This window comes from Atractosteus spatula, chromosome 7, assembly GCF_055471065.1.
Source record: "Atractosteus spatula isolate fAtrSpa1 chromosome 7, fAtrSpa1.hap1, whole genome shotgun sequence".
Taxonomy (NCBI): Eukaryota; Metazoa; Chordata; class Actinopteri; order Semionotiformes; family Lepisosteidae; genus Atractosteus; species Atractosteus spatula.
The window spans coordinates 39,174,441-39,192,327 of NC_142712.1; the positions used below are offsets into that span (position 1 = coordinate 39,174,441).

Genomic DNA, 17,887 nt, shown 5'->3' on the forward strand with positions numbered 1-17,887 from the left:
CGCTTTGGACCTGTTTGTCTTGGGATATAAGAAATGTTCACGCCCTCCTTTGGTATTTTCCACAATGACGGTAGGCATCATGAGTACAATCTAAGGGTAACATACTTGTGCCCTGGGTTTTCCAGTTTTATTCTTTTTGGACTCCACTCAGGCCCCGCCCCTACCCCCTTGTTTATGACTTGCTTTGTATTTATGGAATATACAGAGCAGTCCATAAGTATTTGGATGGTGACACAATTTTTGTTGTTTTGTCTCTGTACTCCAGCACTTTGGGTTTGAAATGAAACAATGGCTATGAGGTTAAAGTGCAGAATGTTAGCTTTAATTTAAGGGTTTTTACGTCTATATTGGATCAGCCATATAAGAATCACATGCATAAACGGGTCAAAACCTGACGGACTGCCCCGTATGTATTGTGAAAGTTCAGTAACAATTAGTTAAAAAGAATTAGAAATACTTCAAGCAAATTTTGTAGAGTAAAAAAAAAAAGTTGAAAGTTTAAAACCTCAAAGAATCCAATTTTGGAAGGGTCTGCAAACTGTTTTTTTGTGTTTCACTGAAGGAAATGGTTGGATGCAGTTGGTTGATAACTGAGATTAAATTGTCAAGTTCAGTGCTTTGCACAGTTGAGAAATATGCAGCATTAGTTTTTTTTTTAAGTCTGACATTTAATACCCATTCTTTTCCCATTTTGCTGGCAGTAGCCAACTCCCAGTGTTTTCCTCAAAGGTTGCCAGGCAACCTGCTGTTTGGATGTGGGTAAAGAAATGGTCTACTCTAACAGCACCACTCCCTTTCCTGAATTATTTAGTCCTTTCATGATGGGAAACGAGAGACGGACTGGACTATTCAGGGAAGCAAATAGTCTAGGAGGAAGCAGTAAATGGGATTGATGAGGTCAAATGTTGTTTTCAAAAGCCAATTAGTGCACCATTAAGTATGTGCAAGTCGCACAGTCAGGGTGGTCTACACATAACCTTGATTCAGCACTAAAGAGATGAGTTTTGTCCACCTGAGGTGTCAACCTCCAGCATACTGATGGCACACAGGCACTCTTTTGAGAAATGGGACACATCAGTTCCCGTCTGCATTTGTCAAGTCTGGGGAAAGAAATTGAACAGGTTAAAACACCTCCTAACTGGCCACAGATGAACTCTTACTAATGAGGTCATTTAGTGCTTATGCAACAAAGTCAATGACCCTGTATTATTAATGACTGACTTATCTGTTAATGAAGATGATGCCAAAAACATCACTGTGCAATGTTGTATTTCTATGAGATTTTAATGGACCACCTATTTTCTTTGCGATTTGAAAGCTTGATGTCTGAGGTGAAATGTGATCACACAGTGTTTGGGGGTGGGGAGTCACCTCAACCACTGCCAAACTCCAGTATGGTGTAATGTGGTTGGAATGTCTGATTTTTTTTCTTTGTGTCTGTTTCCAGTTCTGTGCTTAAATCTTTGCCCTTTTTTCCAGTCTCTCACACGGTTCAGACAAGGCTGTTTTGCCGGGAGTGTGTGTAATTTCCTTTGTTGTTTTGGGACACTGCTATTTTCTCTATTTTCTTACTGGGTTGCAGGCTCCCCATTGAGAGGCTGAAATGAGGTTACTGGGCTAATTTTGCTCCAGTCTGAGGCTGCACCTGCGCAGTGCTATCTAGGACAGGCCTGTTATATAAGGGGTGAGCTATTGTTGGCTCTAGTCCCAGAAACGTGACTAATGTTCTTAGGATTGCCTTTGAAGGAATGTCCTGAACAGTCTGGTTCACAGGAGCATACAGTATATTCCTAACACTTCGGCGAGAGGCAAACAGGACAGGCTACATCCTTTGGCCTTAATTAGCCCCTCTGTTGTCTGCTTCTTAAGATATCTTTTGTTTAGCCTTTGAATATCCTGGCCTATCCTGATTCCCAGTTAAAAGCTTGCAGCTAGAGGTTGTCCTAACACCTGTAGGATAAACACTTTTTTTATTCTACATTGTTGTTGTTTTCCCCCAGAGGGCCTGCTGTTCCCTTGATTATTTTTTTTCCCCAAGTACATCGCTGGTTACCTACCACACCCTTTCCCCAGGACTAATGACCATCCCCAGCTGTCTGTCCCTTTTACTGAATTGTGGGTGAAATTGCTTCTGACAGTTTATCCCAGAACGCTGTTGTATCTGCAGCAGTGTGACTGCACAGCTGCAGTTTAAATCATGTACACCTGGACAGCACCTTCAAATTAAGTAATCCCAAGCAAAACGCCACTCCTGCAGTTTGGGCAAAAAATTAATATTAATTTTATATTAAAATATTAATTTTCTTTCCAGTGTATGCTTTTTTCCTGGGACCAATGTTTCAAAGTCTGTTTTTTACAGACATGCAGGGCAAATTAATTTTCAGAAAATTAGCATACATACTGAAAGAGGCTTCCATGCAAAACAGTTGCAATTAGCAGTAATTAATGAAGATACTCTTGCAAAAATGGTCTGGTTTTTTTACTTATTTTACCCAAAACAGCTTAACATTGTTCCCCGATTGTACAGGTTGGTGTTTTTCTGGAGACATCGGAGTGAGTGCACACCAGCAACATACTGCCCAGAATTCGAACCCACGACCTTCCAGTGGGAGGTCCAGAGTCTCTAAACAGCTATCACCCACTGCTTCCAGCAGCCATCATGGCAAAATAGTACATTTTTCTTCTGAAGTCCCTTCTGTATTTAGATGCCATTAAATGTTCAGAGAGCCTCCCCTCAAGAAAGACTCAGGCAGAGTCATGTTCTTAACAAACTCCTTGACAAGTGAAGTAATGTAGCCTTGCGATGTGCTCTTGCTGGCTGCACTTTGCATTCTTTCTTTTGTGAACACTCAAGGAAAAATTGAATTGCACTCAGGTAGGCAAAACAGGACCAACCTTGTTTTCCCAGGGGTGTGTCAAGAGTTCTGGGGGAGTAGGAACAATCATCTTTTGCTTGCCTGACTTCTCATTCACGGGATGTTTACACTGGAGCACAGCAGCAACTCTTGTGCATCATAGCAGTATATCAGTGAGTTGAAAAGATGTGGCAAAAGCTAAAAATATTATGTTTTGAAATGTGTTTTCTTAGCAGGAATGCTGAGGAAATGAATCTTATAACTCCAGAGACTTTCAGGGCTGCTGTGAGTGTCCTTTAACCTTTACCGGCCTGGTGTTTCTAAAGTTGGGCTCATTCCTAGATAAGAGGGTGCTTGTGCTCCATGTGACAACTGGAGGGGTCTCTAGCAGGTCAGCGAGAGACATGATTGTGCACACATGTGCAGGTATCGTCTAAGAAAGTGTCCCCATGGAGACAGTAACTCCAGACTGACAAAAAGGGGCATCCCTACTCTGTTAATGACTTTTTTATACATCATCTTTACAAATCGACACATCTTGTTTCAATTTTGTACTTTGGTCTTGAAGTATGAAATAGTGAGTTACAACTCCTTACTAGGTCTTGGGTAGATATTCCGATAGTGAGAAAGAGGCACTGTGAGACAATCTGCACAAGACCAATTGCTAAATCTAAAACTAACCTGTGCCTTTAAAATTTCAGTGTACCTGAGCATTTGGTATTTGGTAGAATAGAGCAGTAAATCAAAAAAGAGTCAATGGGAGATCCACATGAGCACAGAAATAAAACATTTGTGTGTGTGCATGCATGGTGACTTTGTCCCAGGATTGGGAACACGGGCAGCTTTGTAAATCTTTCATTAATCGGGGCTTGTGGCGGCAGAGAGTCACGGTCTAGCACGCGATCAGAAAGTAGGGCTGTCTGTCACTTTCCCTCAGCGGTCGGGGAGAAGGGGGTTGATCACCCTGTAAGCTCATAGTGTCCTGCTGGGGCTTTGCATTGCAGTCTAGACTGTGGGTCAGCAGCATGCAGCTCAGGCCCACTGCTGTCTGATACCCCCCCTTTCATTGATTGACCTTCAGATCTCCCTGATCAGCATGGACAGTCCAGTCCTTCAAGGGCAGCGTCTTCAGCTTTGTGTTCCACCTGAGCTCCACATCAAATCACTAACTGATCACTAAGGTGTGAGTTTTCTTTCCCAGTTCTTGGGCTCCAGTACTGTGGCCCTGCAGTGAGACACAGAAAACAGTTTGGTTCCTTCAGTAGATTAAGAAGTGCAGGACGACGCATTATTTGACATTATACGACTATTTCTAAAGCACAGTTTTCTTTCTGTTTCCTGGGTTCCTGACGGCATTTAAACTTGCTCGTTTTCTGTGCCGTTTCTCTTTGGAACAACCGCATTTCTGTTTGCAGTTCATTTTCCTTGCCACCTGTTTCCACCTACGTTAATTAGATGTATTGTACAAATCTGGGATTTGAACATCTGCATCATAGACGTTTGGACTGATTCTTAATACATGCTTCGCACTTGGTGTCTTATTTTTTTCCTATATATAAAATGTGTGGTTGTGTGTGTGTGTGTATATACATACACACCCAGGATGAGCTTAAAATAAGTTTTCCATTGTGCATGCTGTCATGACCAGAACTCTGTGCTCTGCCAGCTCAGTGGCTCTGTCTGTGAGAGGAGCAGCAGGTCATTTCTAAATTCATTGAAAATGGAAGACAGGGTCACTAGAGAAGACAGCAGGTTAAAATGACACCGCTATTCAAATGACCACCTGAGACCACGACTAGCAGTTAGAATCGCTGTATACACCGTGCTATCCCCAGTTTCTTTAGTAACTTTGGTCCCTTCATGGTTAAAAACAAAAAAAAACAGGTTATCCAAAAAAAAGGCTGATGGAGAATTTTTTAGGACTTCACAGCTCTTTCCTGGTACAGCAGTGACGTTGGGAATTGGTAAGGGGGGCCCAGTTCCATTTTTTGGTCTTGTGGGTGTCTGTTGACAGGTACTGAGTATTGACAGCTGTTGAGTACTGGTGGGAGGTATGAATCAAGCTCCACTGTTTCAGACATTTTGCGTTACCAGTGTTGAAGTGTTTTTCTTCAAGATGAAATGCACTACTAGGAGTGCATGTTTTTAACTTTTTTTTTAAACCCAGCCACCCCCATTGTGCCTTCAGTATCTTTCTCCTGTGTTTGAGACCAAGCATTGTAGAATCTGAGGCATCTAATAAACTTTTCTGATTTTGCAAAACATACAGTATGAAGAGCATAAGGCTGTGGTGACGTGTTAACTTGCATTCTGGAAATGTCCAGATAATATTCTGGGATGATTCTTTTGCTCATGTGTGAAATGCCAAGGAGTATAACTTGCACCAGCAGAATATGGGCATGTTCTTTTTCTATTTTTTTTTTTTTACAGGACTGATGTGCTTGTGAAAAAGTGAGATTTCTTACACATGCTTTACTCAAGGCTGCTTGTAGTGGCATTTCTGCTTGGTGTACTTTCTTTCCAAAATACACCCTCGGCAAGCAGACACTCAAAAAAGTGTCCAGTATCCTAACTTGTGTTCTCCACAAAATACAAACTCCTTTTCTGAGAGTAAAAGAGTTAGGATTCTGGAATGTGTGCTTCACAATCCATCCTCTTGTGTTTGATTTGGAGAATTTGTGCTGTTTGTACATATTTTTGTTCTCCCAGTACAGTGTTCTTGTGCTGCTGATGGCTGTGCTGTAACAGTGTTGTCTTCATTTGCTCACACATTTACATTCATTCATCTGGCAGATGTTTTGACTGGATGTGATTTTGAGTTGCTTCTGATAATGTTGGAAAGAGGGCAGGAAAACGGCAGTAAATGGGAGGTGCAGCGTTAATGAAGTGCTGGGATGACGCACAGTGCTAAGTAGTTTCAGTGATGCTTGACAGGAAGTAGAGGCATAAGAGCATACAAAGTCAGAAAGTGGGGGTAAGGCAGGCTCTTCTGGGGTCAGGTGTATCCCGAAGGATTTTCCTGCTCCTCCTGGAGAAGGACAAGCGCGTTTGCAGTTCTGATTGTGGCACGTCGGTTGTTCCATTTCCACCTGCAGGTCTTGGACATTTGCCATCCCTCCCACTTCAGCAGCCTCCAGTGGACACGTGCCCTGTGACACAGTGCTTGTAGGGACTGTGTCTGGGAATGACCGGTCTCAGCCCCAGGAGATGCCTGGCAGCTTTCTGGTTTTTGATCTTTCTGCAGGACTGTGTGAGCCGCCTTCTGCCGTGAACAGAAGGTGGGGGGTTTAACCCGCACAGAAATAGCTAGCATACATCCCCAGGCAGATGGGCCTGTGAATGGTCTGCAATTTTGTGAATGGGAGCTAAACCCAACACGTTGAGCTTTCCGAGAGACTTGATTGGCTTAAAAAATCTGGATCCTGTACAGCTGAAGGGACTGCTGCTCTCATTTGAGATCAATGAGCCTCTGAGATAAGCTAGTATATTTTAAACTGTGATTTAAAAATTCCGACTCCAAGTCCCTGGGGAACTAACACTGCAGTTCTGAGGCTAACAATAGAGTTTGCCCGTATAGTGAAGCCTTATTGTTTTTTTACCTAGAGGAGTCCCAAAGCACATTACACTCAAGTACAACCCCACTGTGGGGGATACCTAGCGAGCCCCATAACACAGCACATCAGGTGGAGAAGCAACAGACTGCTAGCAGTCAAGGTAGACCAGATTGATACAGCCTGCATTTATACTATTGTAGCTAGTGCCATTGCTAATTTAATTACCACAGTCAAGACCCTTTTTTAGGGCTTCAAACTAAGAGCAGTATTTTTGTGCAGCACTTCAGCGTGCCACAGAGGTTAGAGTGTCACATACAGGCCCAGCAGCAACCTGATTTTTCCTTGGAGGTGTCTTTTAAGGGTATTGTCAATGCCGACCTTTGCTTAGATCTAGAGATCTGCTTTCAGGATGGCAGCTGACCTGTAGATTATGATGTAGGCCTGTAGCTAAATAAAACAGGCTTTGGAGATATTAAATAAGGCTCCCGCTGCCATGCCAGTATGATCCATTTCAGGTTTTATAAACTACAGGATTTCGTTCAACCTGAATTGTTAAAGCACTACACATCTATGTTTAAGTAGCAGATGGGCTTGATGTTCGGTGTCTAGTGTCAACATGGATAAGAGCTTGCTACATGTCAAGTCTTAAATGACTCAAACTGCAATGTAGTGAGAGTCTTGACTTCATACCTTGTAATATCTTTCTCCAAAGTGAGGATGAGGCAGAACATACAGATGGCCATCCTGTTAATGTTCACCTTCCAGACTCGAGCAGGTTCTTTCAGAGCAGACCCTGCAACACGAGCCTACTGCAGGCACATTGTTTTTTTTTTTTCCTGTGGCTAAGATCGGATTGACTTTAATTCAATCGATCCCTTTGGATGATGCATTGCGATCTCCTCCTGTTCCAGGAGCACAGCTTGTGTGCTCTGGTTTTATTGGAGCACTGGACAGAGCTAGTGAAGGAAGATTGAACACCGCTCCAAAAATAAATGGATAAAACACAATTGAAGGTCCCTGCGGACACGTTCTGGCCTCAAAGCAGTGTATTCTGTAGTCAATTACAGCTGGATGGGAGTTTCACCATCCATTGAGAGCGTACTGCTTGCATGTAGTCTGTACTGCCATGGTGTTCATGAGTCGGTTGTCCTGGATTTCCAGTTAATGGAGTGAGATTGGGAGGTAGCTGTCTAGACTAGGGGGACGTGGCATGAAAGAGGCGTCACTGGCCATTCATCCAAGCTGCTCTCTCTTCACCCACTCCCACAGACCTTGAGGTCTGGAGTGCAGCAGCAGTGGCTGTCGTTTTGAGATCTGAGCCAGATGTGGCCTTCATGTCATTGCTTCCCAGTGTCGGTAGGGGGCGCTTTAGCTAGCCATCAATTCTTCACAGCACTCCTGAGATTTTTTTCCAAAAAGCTTGTAATGGCATCACATTATTACTTCAGCTGTTAATATTTTGAAAAATATGTTATCCAATGCGACTTATATGTAAAAGAAGTGAGCTGTGAAAAAGGGAGAAGTGCAAAAGGATGGAATGGAGGGGACTAACATGTTCACAATAATGCACAAAGCTACCGCATTCTTACAGTAATACAGCGATTCCTAAGCTCTAGAAGGACAGTTTACAATATCACCCTCTGGCCAAGAGCCGGTTGAATTGGTTACCCATCCATCCATTACTAGAAAGTGGCTTATTCCTGCTACGTGTTGCTGCAACCTGGTCTGCCAGTCCATTACTGGGCACACACGCACAAGTCTGAGATGCCAGTTAACCTTTGAAATAGGGTCTTTTGAAAGTGCTTTGGGGGAGACCAAAGCACCTGAAGAAACGTGGGGCATAACATGTGAACTCCACAGAGGTGGCCCAGTCCAGACTCAAACCCAAGACCCTATAGCTGCAAGACAGCAGCACTAACCTCCACGCCCACCCCTGCTCCGACGGTTGAGTAACCCAGCTCAAAATGGCTTCAGATGTGGCCACAATGTGGCAGCTCAAAGGCAAATCATTGTTCACAAGCCAGTGCGGTACCGAAGTGCTTCACTATGCTTCTCTTTGTTACTGGACACTAGGGATCCACTGGTCGAAGGCAGGGAATGTGGCACCTTGAGCAAGTAGAGAATGAAATGCTGCAGAGGAGCTGATTTCAGACCTGCTGTACACACTAACTTAGTGGAAGGTTTCCAAGGTTCTTCAGTGCTTGTGCTGCTCTGCCTTTTTATTCCTAAATCTGAGACAAACAGCCCGATTGCATCACCACGCTTTGTTCAATTAATTGTCAGAACGCTTTCCTCGTCTTGGATCTATTACTGAAAGGTCAGGGTTTGTTTAAAGGAACAAAAACACCTGAAGATTAAATAGATGGGAGAGTAAACAACAGATTATTGCTTTAAATATGAAACGTTTGGCGCTTGATCGTATGGGATGCTTCGGGGAAAAAAGCAGGGCTCCGTTGTGAGACGTTATGTTTTTATGCAGGTGCTGGTAGTACTGTAGTGTGGCTTCCCTCTGCTGGTTGCTGGTGGTAGTGCAGCATGTTTATTTGAAGCACCTGAAAAAAGTTCTGCACGAAATCCTGATAGAACTCTGGGGAAAATCTTCAGACTGCTTTTTTAGTTTAAATTCAGTCCCCTATTTTTTATGGTACTGAATCTGAACACAAGCAAGTGGGTGTTTATGCATATATGTATATTTCTGAATGGGAAAGGGCAAAGATCCCTCATATCTTGGCCATTTAAGTTTTAAACTTGAGCGCCTGTGCTGTTTCAGAGCATTATGTCTTAGGAATTAATGTGGTAAATAACGGAAGGGAAGCAATTTCCTGTGGTCCCTGTATGACGCGGAGAACCAATTAGAGATCGCATTTGGACGGTCACTGGCTGCCTGTTTTTAATAAAGATGCAGGCTAAAAATGGCAGGATTGTAAGGTAGCTCTGCAGGAATGGAAGGAGTGCGTTCGGCTCTGTGAATATTAATGTTCCAGTGACGCACATCTATCTCACTGGGAGCCAGTTGAAAGAGACCCAGCTGTGCAGAGAGGCGGGAGACATGACAGCTCCAGTTCAGCCTTGCAGAACGCCTGCGCTCGCACCCACGACGCACTTCAGCCGCCCACGTGCCGGGGGGGGGGAGTTGTTTTCCCTCTCTCGTCCTCCGGCTCGGATTGTTGTTCCTGTTTTGCGTCTCGGCAGCAGGCAGTGGGAGGAAGCACAGTGTGGGAGAGACTCTTCTTAGGCTTTCATTCTGAAAGCCTTTTGTCAAAAGTTTTAAATTGGGGGGGGGGGGGAGGAAAAATACTCTTTTGAGTATCATCAACTGTTGCACCACCTGAGAATTTGACAATTCATTAGATTTTTTTTTCCCTAGTTTCTTTAATACTGCTCCTGTTCCACAGAACTGACCAAATTGTATTTCCAGAAAGGCTGCTTTTCTCACATCAGCCTTGCACTCACTTTCCTCACTTCAGCAAGTGATGTCTGTGCTGTTGTCTCGGGAAGCAAACTCAGGAGTTCCCTTGTCTCAATACTGAGGACCCTCGACCAATTATCTGCTGCTGCTTTTACCAAAGACTCCCATTGCGTGGCCCTTCAGTCCATCTCATGTTATACGAAGGGCAGGTTCGTTAATAAGCCAGTGCCTAGTACAGATGGCTGCATTTGGTAAACTTTATTTATTATTCTACATGTGAACTCGTCCAGATTGCCTTTCTGTGTCGTTTGTAAAAGCTGTCGCATCCTGTGAACACAGTGGTGAGCCGGTGGAAGTGTTTGACACAGAAATGGACAGAGCAAAGGGGAAGTGAAGTAATTTAAAGCCATTTTTCTGCTATCGTTTCAGGTTCCTCTTACAGTGCCTGGAAGACCTTGATGCCAACCTTCGAAAACTCAACTCGCGCCTCTTCGTCATTCGGGGACAGCCTGCCAACGTGTTCCCCCGGCTCTTCAAGGCAAGGTCCCCAGCCCCTCGAGCAATGTCAGGGCAAGGAGCAGCCCAAGAGCGTCTGGTTAAAGGGAGGCTTTCTGCTTCCAGTTACGGGCCAGCAAGCTTCACAGACATGAGCTTTACAAGCATCCCTAAGATAGTAAAGAAAACCTCATTCTTTTGAGTTTTTTAAAAATATTTCAAGGTATGGTTTGAGCCCTTTTTTTTTACAGAATTATAACTGAGAAATGAGGAATATCAAATCCTATTGCCCTTTATATACTCAGCACATCATGAATTAAACCAATGAGAATGTCCAATAAACACTTTACCAGTAATTCACAAATTAACACCCAGTGTGCCTATTTACAATGGTCAAAAGCATTTTGGTGGCCTCTAGTGGGAGGTTGGTTGTTACTGCAGTCCCTTCATTTGCTAGGCTGCCAGACTTGTTTTGCTCATGAGTGGGATGCTACTTAGGAGCCATCGTTCGGACTCAAATGTTTGAAGGCAACTTTGGGATTGACTGACTTGACATCCCTGTCTGCCCTCTCCCTCATGGACAGGAATGGAAAATCTCCCGCTTGACCTTTGAGTACGACTCTGAGCCCTTCGGCAAGGAGCGTGATGCTGCCATTAAGAAGCTGGCGACAGAGGCGGGGGTGGAGGTGATCGTGAAGATCTCCCACACGCTGTACGACCTGGACAGGTGAGATGCTCCCACAGACTAGGTCTATGTTGATGATGGGTTCACAAACCCCATAGCTGGGATCCTTTTTTCCTGATAGTGTGCTGTTCCAGGCTTCAGTTAGTGTTAACATACAATGAGGTAGAGTTGTAATGTTGAGAAGGTTGTCAAGTCAGTGCTGAGCTGGTGATCCTGCCCAAGCAATAGTTCTTAATTACTCATTTATTATTAATTTATTTCTTGACTTTTGGGACTGTAAACTTGGCTTGGCCGATGCACCGTGCTGTACGCCTGCTGTGTCTGGCTTGGCCTCTGTGCTGTGTTGTGCTATACTTGTGCATTCAGCCCATCTAACTCTGCATTCCAGAATCATCGAGCTGAATGGGGGGCAGCCCCCACTGACGTACAAGCGTTTCCAGACCCTGATCAGCCGCATGGACCCCCCCGAACTGCCTGTGGATCCCCTTTCAGAGGTCTTCATGGGGAAGTGCGTCACCCCAGTCTCAGACGACCATGGAGACAAATATGGGGTGCCTTCGCTAGAGGAGCTAGGTGAGGGGTCAACCAATAAGGTACTCACACAGCCCTCTTGAACATTTAAGGACTGATTTATTGAAATATTGGCTAGATCTTAGAACTATTTAGGTTTGCTTTTAAAGAGGGTGAACGTGTAAATTATATGTATAATTACACAGTTTTTAAATCATTGAATGTAACCTGTCTTACAGTAAGAGAGTGGTCTCATTCATGGGCTTGGGTACAGTCAGTAGAAAAACATGCACGTCCATGTACTGTGTAATATCTGTTTCAAGGTGGAAAATCTGGCTTGCTAGATTTCTTTGGGAACTCTTTTCCTTCTGTGTGATTGTTCTCCTTAACAAGGATAGAGAACAGTTTTCGGTTATGCGAGTATGGTGCTTCAGGGGGGTTCTCTGATTGTCTTGTGCTTCAGGGTTCGACACAGAAGGCCTGCCATCAGCCGTGTGGCCTGGAGGAGAGACCGAGGCCTTGACCCGGATAGAGAGACACCTGGAGAGGAAAGTAAGTGTCGGTCAAATCCGAGACCTGTCGAAACAGTGTCCATTCTTTTGGGAACTGTCAGGAGGCGCACTTCTGAGATTGGTGGTTAAACATCAGTACTGTGACACAAAACACATTTAGCAGACAACTGGAAAATGACGTAGTGTTCATTCAGCTCCATTTCCTATGTGAGCGCCAGTTTAGGTAGTGAAGAAGATTCCCCTGGATCTTCAGAAAAATGTGATGCTTTCATCCACTCATTTTGCACCCATATGTAGAGCTGGGTATCGTACTGGGTGAAGTCCCTTGCTCAGGGTTACAGCAGCAGTGTCCAGAGCTCTAGCCACACCTCAATGCTACCCTTTTTATAAGAATTGGCATTTATCTAGCCAAGTCCCAATGTTTTTGCTCTCTTTTTATCATTCTGGCTCTTTCAGCGTGAGTCTCACATCTGCACTGGAAGTGTCCCACGGTGATAACATTCATTTCTCTCTTCCCGCTGTCTCTTTCAGGCCTGGGTTGCCAACTTCGAAAGACCGAGAATGAATGCCAACTCCCTGCTGGCCAGCCCTACCGGCCTCAGCCCTTACCTGCGTTTCGGCTGCCTCTCCTGCCGCCTCTTTTACTTCAAACTCACAGACCTCTATAGAAAGGTAAGGGGGAGGCCAGGTGGTCATTGTGAGGGAGGACTTGTTCTTGAGCGATGTGGTCAATAAGGGATGAGCGTTTGGTCTGTTAATGCACCTGGTCCTGTAAAATGGAAACATTTCTGCATGTGAAGGGCCTGAGTGAGTGGCTACGTGGAGGCGATCGTGATTCTGACACTCTCAGATACTTGTGCCTACTTGCATCTTCTAGAAGCCAAACTACAGAGAAGCTGTGTAGTAGGACTGCTCTTTTTAAATAGGTTCTAGGCGTCTGTGCGTTTTCTAAACAAAAGAGGTAATTGATGCCAAGAGAATTTAACAAGAAGAAGAGCAGCTCAAGCTTACGCTGTGCTGATCTTAGTGTGAACACATTGGATCAATTCAGCCTGAACTTGGCGTTGAGGTTTTGTGGGTTGGGTTAGTTAATCCCAACCCACATTAGAAATCGAAAGGGAGAGGTCACCCTGTGTTGGACATCTAATAGAGATGCTCACCCCAATTGCTGTCAGACACCTGTAACCAGGGCATCACTAGTTTGGCAGGCCACGTTACTGGGTGGTCGGTTTTGGGGCGATTGTATTCGGAGTTGCTCAAGAGCAGACACAGGTTGGCATGGAATTAGCTGACCGGTATTACCACTGAAACAGTGACCCCTGCTGGCAACCTTGGCGAATGCCGTGCTGCCCTTCTTATAAGTTGCAAGCTGATAAGCTGATTTGATGGCTGAGCAGGTCAAAGGAGCTTCTCTGCCCTACCTTGCTCTTCCTGCAGGGATGCAGGAGTCGGTACGGTGACCTGAGAGTTAAAAAGAACTGTCCTAATTTTTAAAAATGAAGAGAAGGATGGGTTACGCATTTTCCCCTTGTCTCCCTCAGGTGAAAAAGAACAGCTCTCCACCCCTCTCTCTGTACGGGCAGCTCCTGTGGCGGGAGTTCTTCTATACGGCAGCTACCACCAACCCGCGCTTCGACAAGATGGAGGGCAACCCCATCTGCGTGCGCATCCCCTGGGACCGCAACCCCGAAGCTTTAGCCAAGTGGGCCGAGGCCAAGACCGGTTTCCCCTGGATTGACGCCATCATGACCCAGCTCAGGCAGGAGGGCTGGATCCACCACCTGGCCCGGCACGCGGTGGCCTGCTTCCTGACCCGGGGGGACCTGTGGATCAGCTGGGAGGAGGGCATGAAGGTACTGGCTGGACTGCAGAGGGTTATGGGAAATAGGGGTACCAGTATGGTACCTTAGTCCTGATCTTTGGGGGGGGCACAAGGCTTTGTAGGTCTCTTTTAAAGTTTGACCAGTAAGGCAACCATGACCACTTCATCACGTGGCAGCACACGTGTCTGTGCGCTGCTAGGGCTCTGATTGGCATCATTTGGCCTTCGATCTTGGCATCTCCTGCAACTGAGGCACCTGCAGGCTTGCGGTGATGTCAGGGAGGTATGTGCCGCTCCTCACATTTTTAAGAACACACCTGTAAGGCACTTTGGGTTTTGCAGAGTGCAATGTGTGGGCTGGGTGAAGTCTATCTCATACTGCATATTAATCGCTGCTGTCAAGTGAAATGTACGAGAATCGTCTGTTTCTAAACCAAGTGGGTATAAGTATATAGTGGGTATATAATGAAAATCGAATAACTTCATTTCCACTCAGTGAAGTTTCCTTAGTTTCATACGTAGAAGGTATACAGTCAGGACCTGCATAAACCTTAAGCATTCAGAAGTCTCATAGAAACCTCAATCGAGGCTCAAATCGAGAGGAAACCTTTCATTTTCACATTAAAAAGCTTATGCTGTGTCTGTGTCCACTACTGCCTTAGCCTGAGGTACAGGTGATGAAGTAAGTTATACATCGCTTAGAATATTTCTGTGCAACAAGTAAAAGTCCTTTTTAGGCAGCAAACAGTGAATGATTTCTATAAAATAATTACCAGCTCAAGAACTCTGGAGAAGGACTTTCAGTCCAATTTACCCTGAATTGGACACATGTAGGGGTGGCACAGTGGTGCAGTGGTTAGAATTGTTGCCTCTTGGCACTTGGGCCCTAGGTTCAATTCCAGACCTAGGGTGCTATCTGTGTGGAGTTTGTATATTCTCCCTGTTGAGAGACGTCCGGGTGCTCTGGTTTACTCCCTCAGTCCAGAACATACTGGTAGGCTAATTAGCTGCTGGGAAAATTGGTCCTAATGTGATTGTGTTTGTGTGTCTGTGCCTGCATGTTTAACCTGTGATGGACTGGCATCCCATCCAGGTTGTACCCCGCCTTGTGCCCATTGCTTGCTGGGATAGACCCCAACTCTGGCACAACCCTGTATTGAAAGAAACAGTTAGAAGATGGGCAGGTGGATAGGCGCATGTAGGGTTTTCCAATCCATCTGAAGCTTTTTAGGAGTGATTTAGACCTTGAATAGCAGACCCCAGGATTAGGCTGGGGCCACATGTTTTATGCACCTAGTTTGGGAAAACAACAGTCTTTATACCAGTACTGTAGTAAGTCACCTGTGTCCCTTTCATGACTGCAGCTCCTTGAGAGAAATGTGTTTTACTGGCCATGCTGCCCAGAGATGGATGATCTTTGCGAAGGAGAGTGATGGAAGGGCGAGGGTACCCCATCTCCCATGCTGTGGCAGTAGCTCCAGTATTGGGGACCTCTGTGTGAGCCCTGTTTCCTCCATGTTGCCCCCCCCCCCCCAGGTGTTCGAAGAGTTGCTGCTGGACGCAGACTGGAGCGTGAATGCTGGGAGCTGGATGTGGCTGTCGTGCAGCTCCTTTTTCCAGCAGTTTTTCCACTGCTACTGTCCCGTGGGCTTCGGGCGCAGGACAGACCCCAACGGCGACTACATCAGGTGGGTTGCTTTCCCTTCAGACATACAGAGTCCACCCGCCTGCTTGTACCTGCACTGCTGCTGCTCGCCACCCGCCGCGGGACTCGGCTTCGGGCATCCAAACAGCACCTCCAGCCCCCCACCGCCACCGCCAAAAACCACCACCCGACCACCCACACGTTGGCAACTGTACACGCTCCTGCAGCTCGACAAGCACCACGCAAGCCTGCGCTAGAAACACAAAATCTACTCCGCTTACCTGCATCTGAGAACCGAGCCGTTTTAATTACCGTAAACGACGTGCTGACATGCTGAACAGCTAAGCTGTCCTGTGTGTGTCCGGTTCAGAAAAGGGATCGTTTTACCTCAGGGCTGTGAAGGACAGGTGCTCTTCCTGGCAGTTTCAGTTGCAAGATTTTTTCCTGTTTGATGTAATAGGTGACACAGTGTGGGTCTTTTGAAATTTATTTTTTTAGAACGCTCCAAGCATTTCCAGTTCCTCGGCTTGCAACAGTTTGCAGTTTGAATAAAATGGGCTAGTCCGCTATTTGCTTTATCTTCCAAGACATGCTTTTGTGGAAGCACATTGTCCGTGTATTTAGGCTAGAGGTGTTTGTCCAAGCTGCTGTGAGGGAAAAACAGGAAAGACTAGTAACACAAACTCATTTGTCACATTTTTCTGGTGCAAGTCTTGTAGCGTTCCACCTGAATTTAATCGTACGGGACGCAGCTGAGCGTTACGACTACAGATTTTCGAATCGTGTAGCTGTAAATATTTGTGAACGTGTGGCAGCTACAGAGGTTGTTCGGTGCACTGAAAGTTGCTTGTATTGGAGGAGAAAGTTCTAAGGAAGGGGGTTATTCTGAGCAGAGGAATGTGAGGATTAATGCTCTTAAATGTCAGTTCTGTATATGAAACACTTGCATACTAAGAAAAGTTGGGGGTCATTTCGTTTACATTACAAATCGGACACGGGCTTTAAACTCGTTTGGGGAACTCTTGTTAACAGTATGGGATCACCAGGTTTCCTAACATACGAATCGTTTTCGTCATTGGATCACGTTACAGAGTCACTTATGATACGAGTGCAGTCTGTCGTGGCTGTGGTGCAGTAGGACCTTCGGCTCCAGTGAGGGAGTAGGGGCATTTCTAAGCAGGTTTTAGGAGGACATTTCCCGAGACTCTGGCTTTGAGAGCGGAGAAACGGCGGCTTGTTCCTTCGGCATGGAAGAGCAACATGCCAGAGCCACTGGGAATGTCGCAAACCCCTGTGAGCCTGAGAGGACAGTGTAAGTGGAGGTCGCACCAAGGTAAGTGCAGCTCAGTGTGTCTTACAAGTGTGTGTGAAGTCTGTGCAACCACACGGAAACTACACACCAAAACACAGAGTCGGTGGTGTTGCGTAAAGGAACCCACAGAAAAAGCTCAAGTCCACTGTTCAGTGAGTGAAGAAGCACAAATCAAGCTGAAATCTCTGGTGCCAGGCTTAGTCAAATCACCATCTTTTTCTCTTTACACTTTTTTTTCTTGTTAAACCTTGATTTTATTCAGGTAGCAAACATTACTTAAAATAGGACTGTAGGCAAGGCTTCTGAATTATCGGATCTCAAGCATCTAAGGAGCTGACTTGGAGCCTTAACCCTTTATGGCCTGAATTCTTGTTATTGTGTAAATTGTAGGATTTCAGAAATCATACTTTTTCTATTGGGAGAACTTTCCCAATAGACCTCTTGCCCACGAAGGCTTAAAGGTTAACTGCCCAAGCTAATTGACAACACTTACTCATTTTCAAAGAACAGTTTGGATAATTGGCATATAAGGACCGATTTGTATTTCCATTTTGGATGGCTTCTGTAGCCCAGCCAGTAAAGGTGCTCACCTGGAAATGCAGGTTGAGTTCTTGGGGTTCAGATGCCACAGGTTGGATCCTGGGTCACATCACTAGCTGACTGACCAGGATTCCCAAAGCAGTTGGGCTGAGGGCCATTTAGCAAAGATGGATATCGGTCAGGCAGACTTCTCACAGATCTCTGCGCGAGACCTCCTGCGACCTGCAAGTCACCTGCAGCCTGGGGAAGGGTGTCCCTCCAGTTGGGCGCTGGCGAGCTTCGCGGTTCATCATGCAGTGAATAGATCTGCAGGTGGGCATGTCGGAGGAGTGTCTTGTTCTCTCTTGTGCAGACAGCGGGAGTCGATACCAGAGAGCCATGTCTTCAAACGATTGCAGATTCAAATTTGGGGTAGTGTAGAAATAAAACTGATTATTCCAAATAAAAATTAACAGAAGTATGTATTTATAAGAGCTGTTAGGGTTAAATCTAAAAGCTTTATTTTAGAATTATCATCATTTAAGAGTTGATTTCATTGTATCAAAACT

The 17,887-nt window shown here is 45.4% G+C and overlaps 1 protein-coding gene across 4 annotated transcripts in view; it reads left to right on the forward strand.

Annotated features, from left to right (window-relative positions):
* The window catches only part of cry3b (cryptochrome circadian regulator 3b), a 45,283-nt gene that overhangs the window by 14,860 nt on the left and 12,536 nt on the right, over nt 1-17,887 (forward strand). For all 4 annotated transcript variants that reach the window (XM_088921103.1, XM_088921105.1, XM_088921102.1 and 1 more), the window contains 7 exons: nt 10,248-10,356; nt 10,898-11,040; nt 11,387-11,571; nt 11,972-12,060; nt 12,552-12,692; nt 13,562-13,873; nt 15,379-15,530. In XM_088921103.1, the coding sequence (XP_088777229.1) occupies nt 10,248-10,356; nt 10,898-11,040; nt 11,387-11,571; nt 11,972-12,060; nt 12,552-12,692; nt 13,562-13,873; nt 15,379-15,530 (1,131 nt within the window). The remainder of the gene's footprint in view (nt 1-10,247; nt 10,357-10,897; nt 11,041-11,386; nt 11,572-11,971; nt 12,061-12,551; nt 12,693-13,561; nt 13,874-15,378; nt 15,531-17,887) is intronic.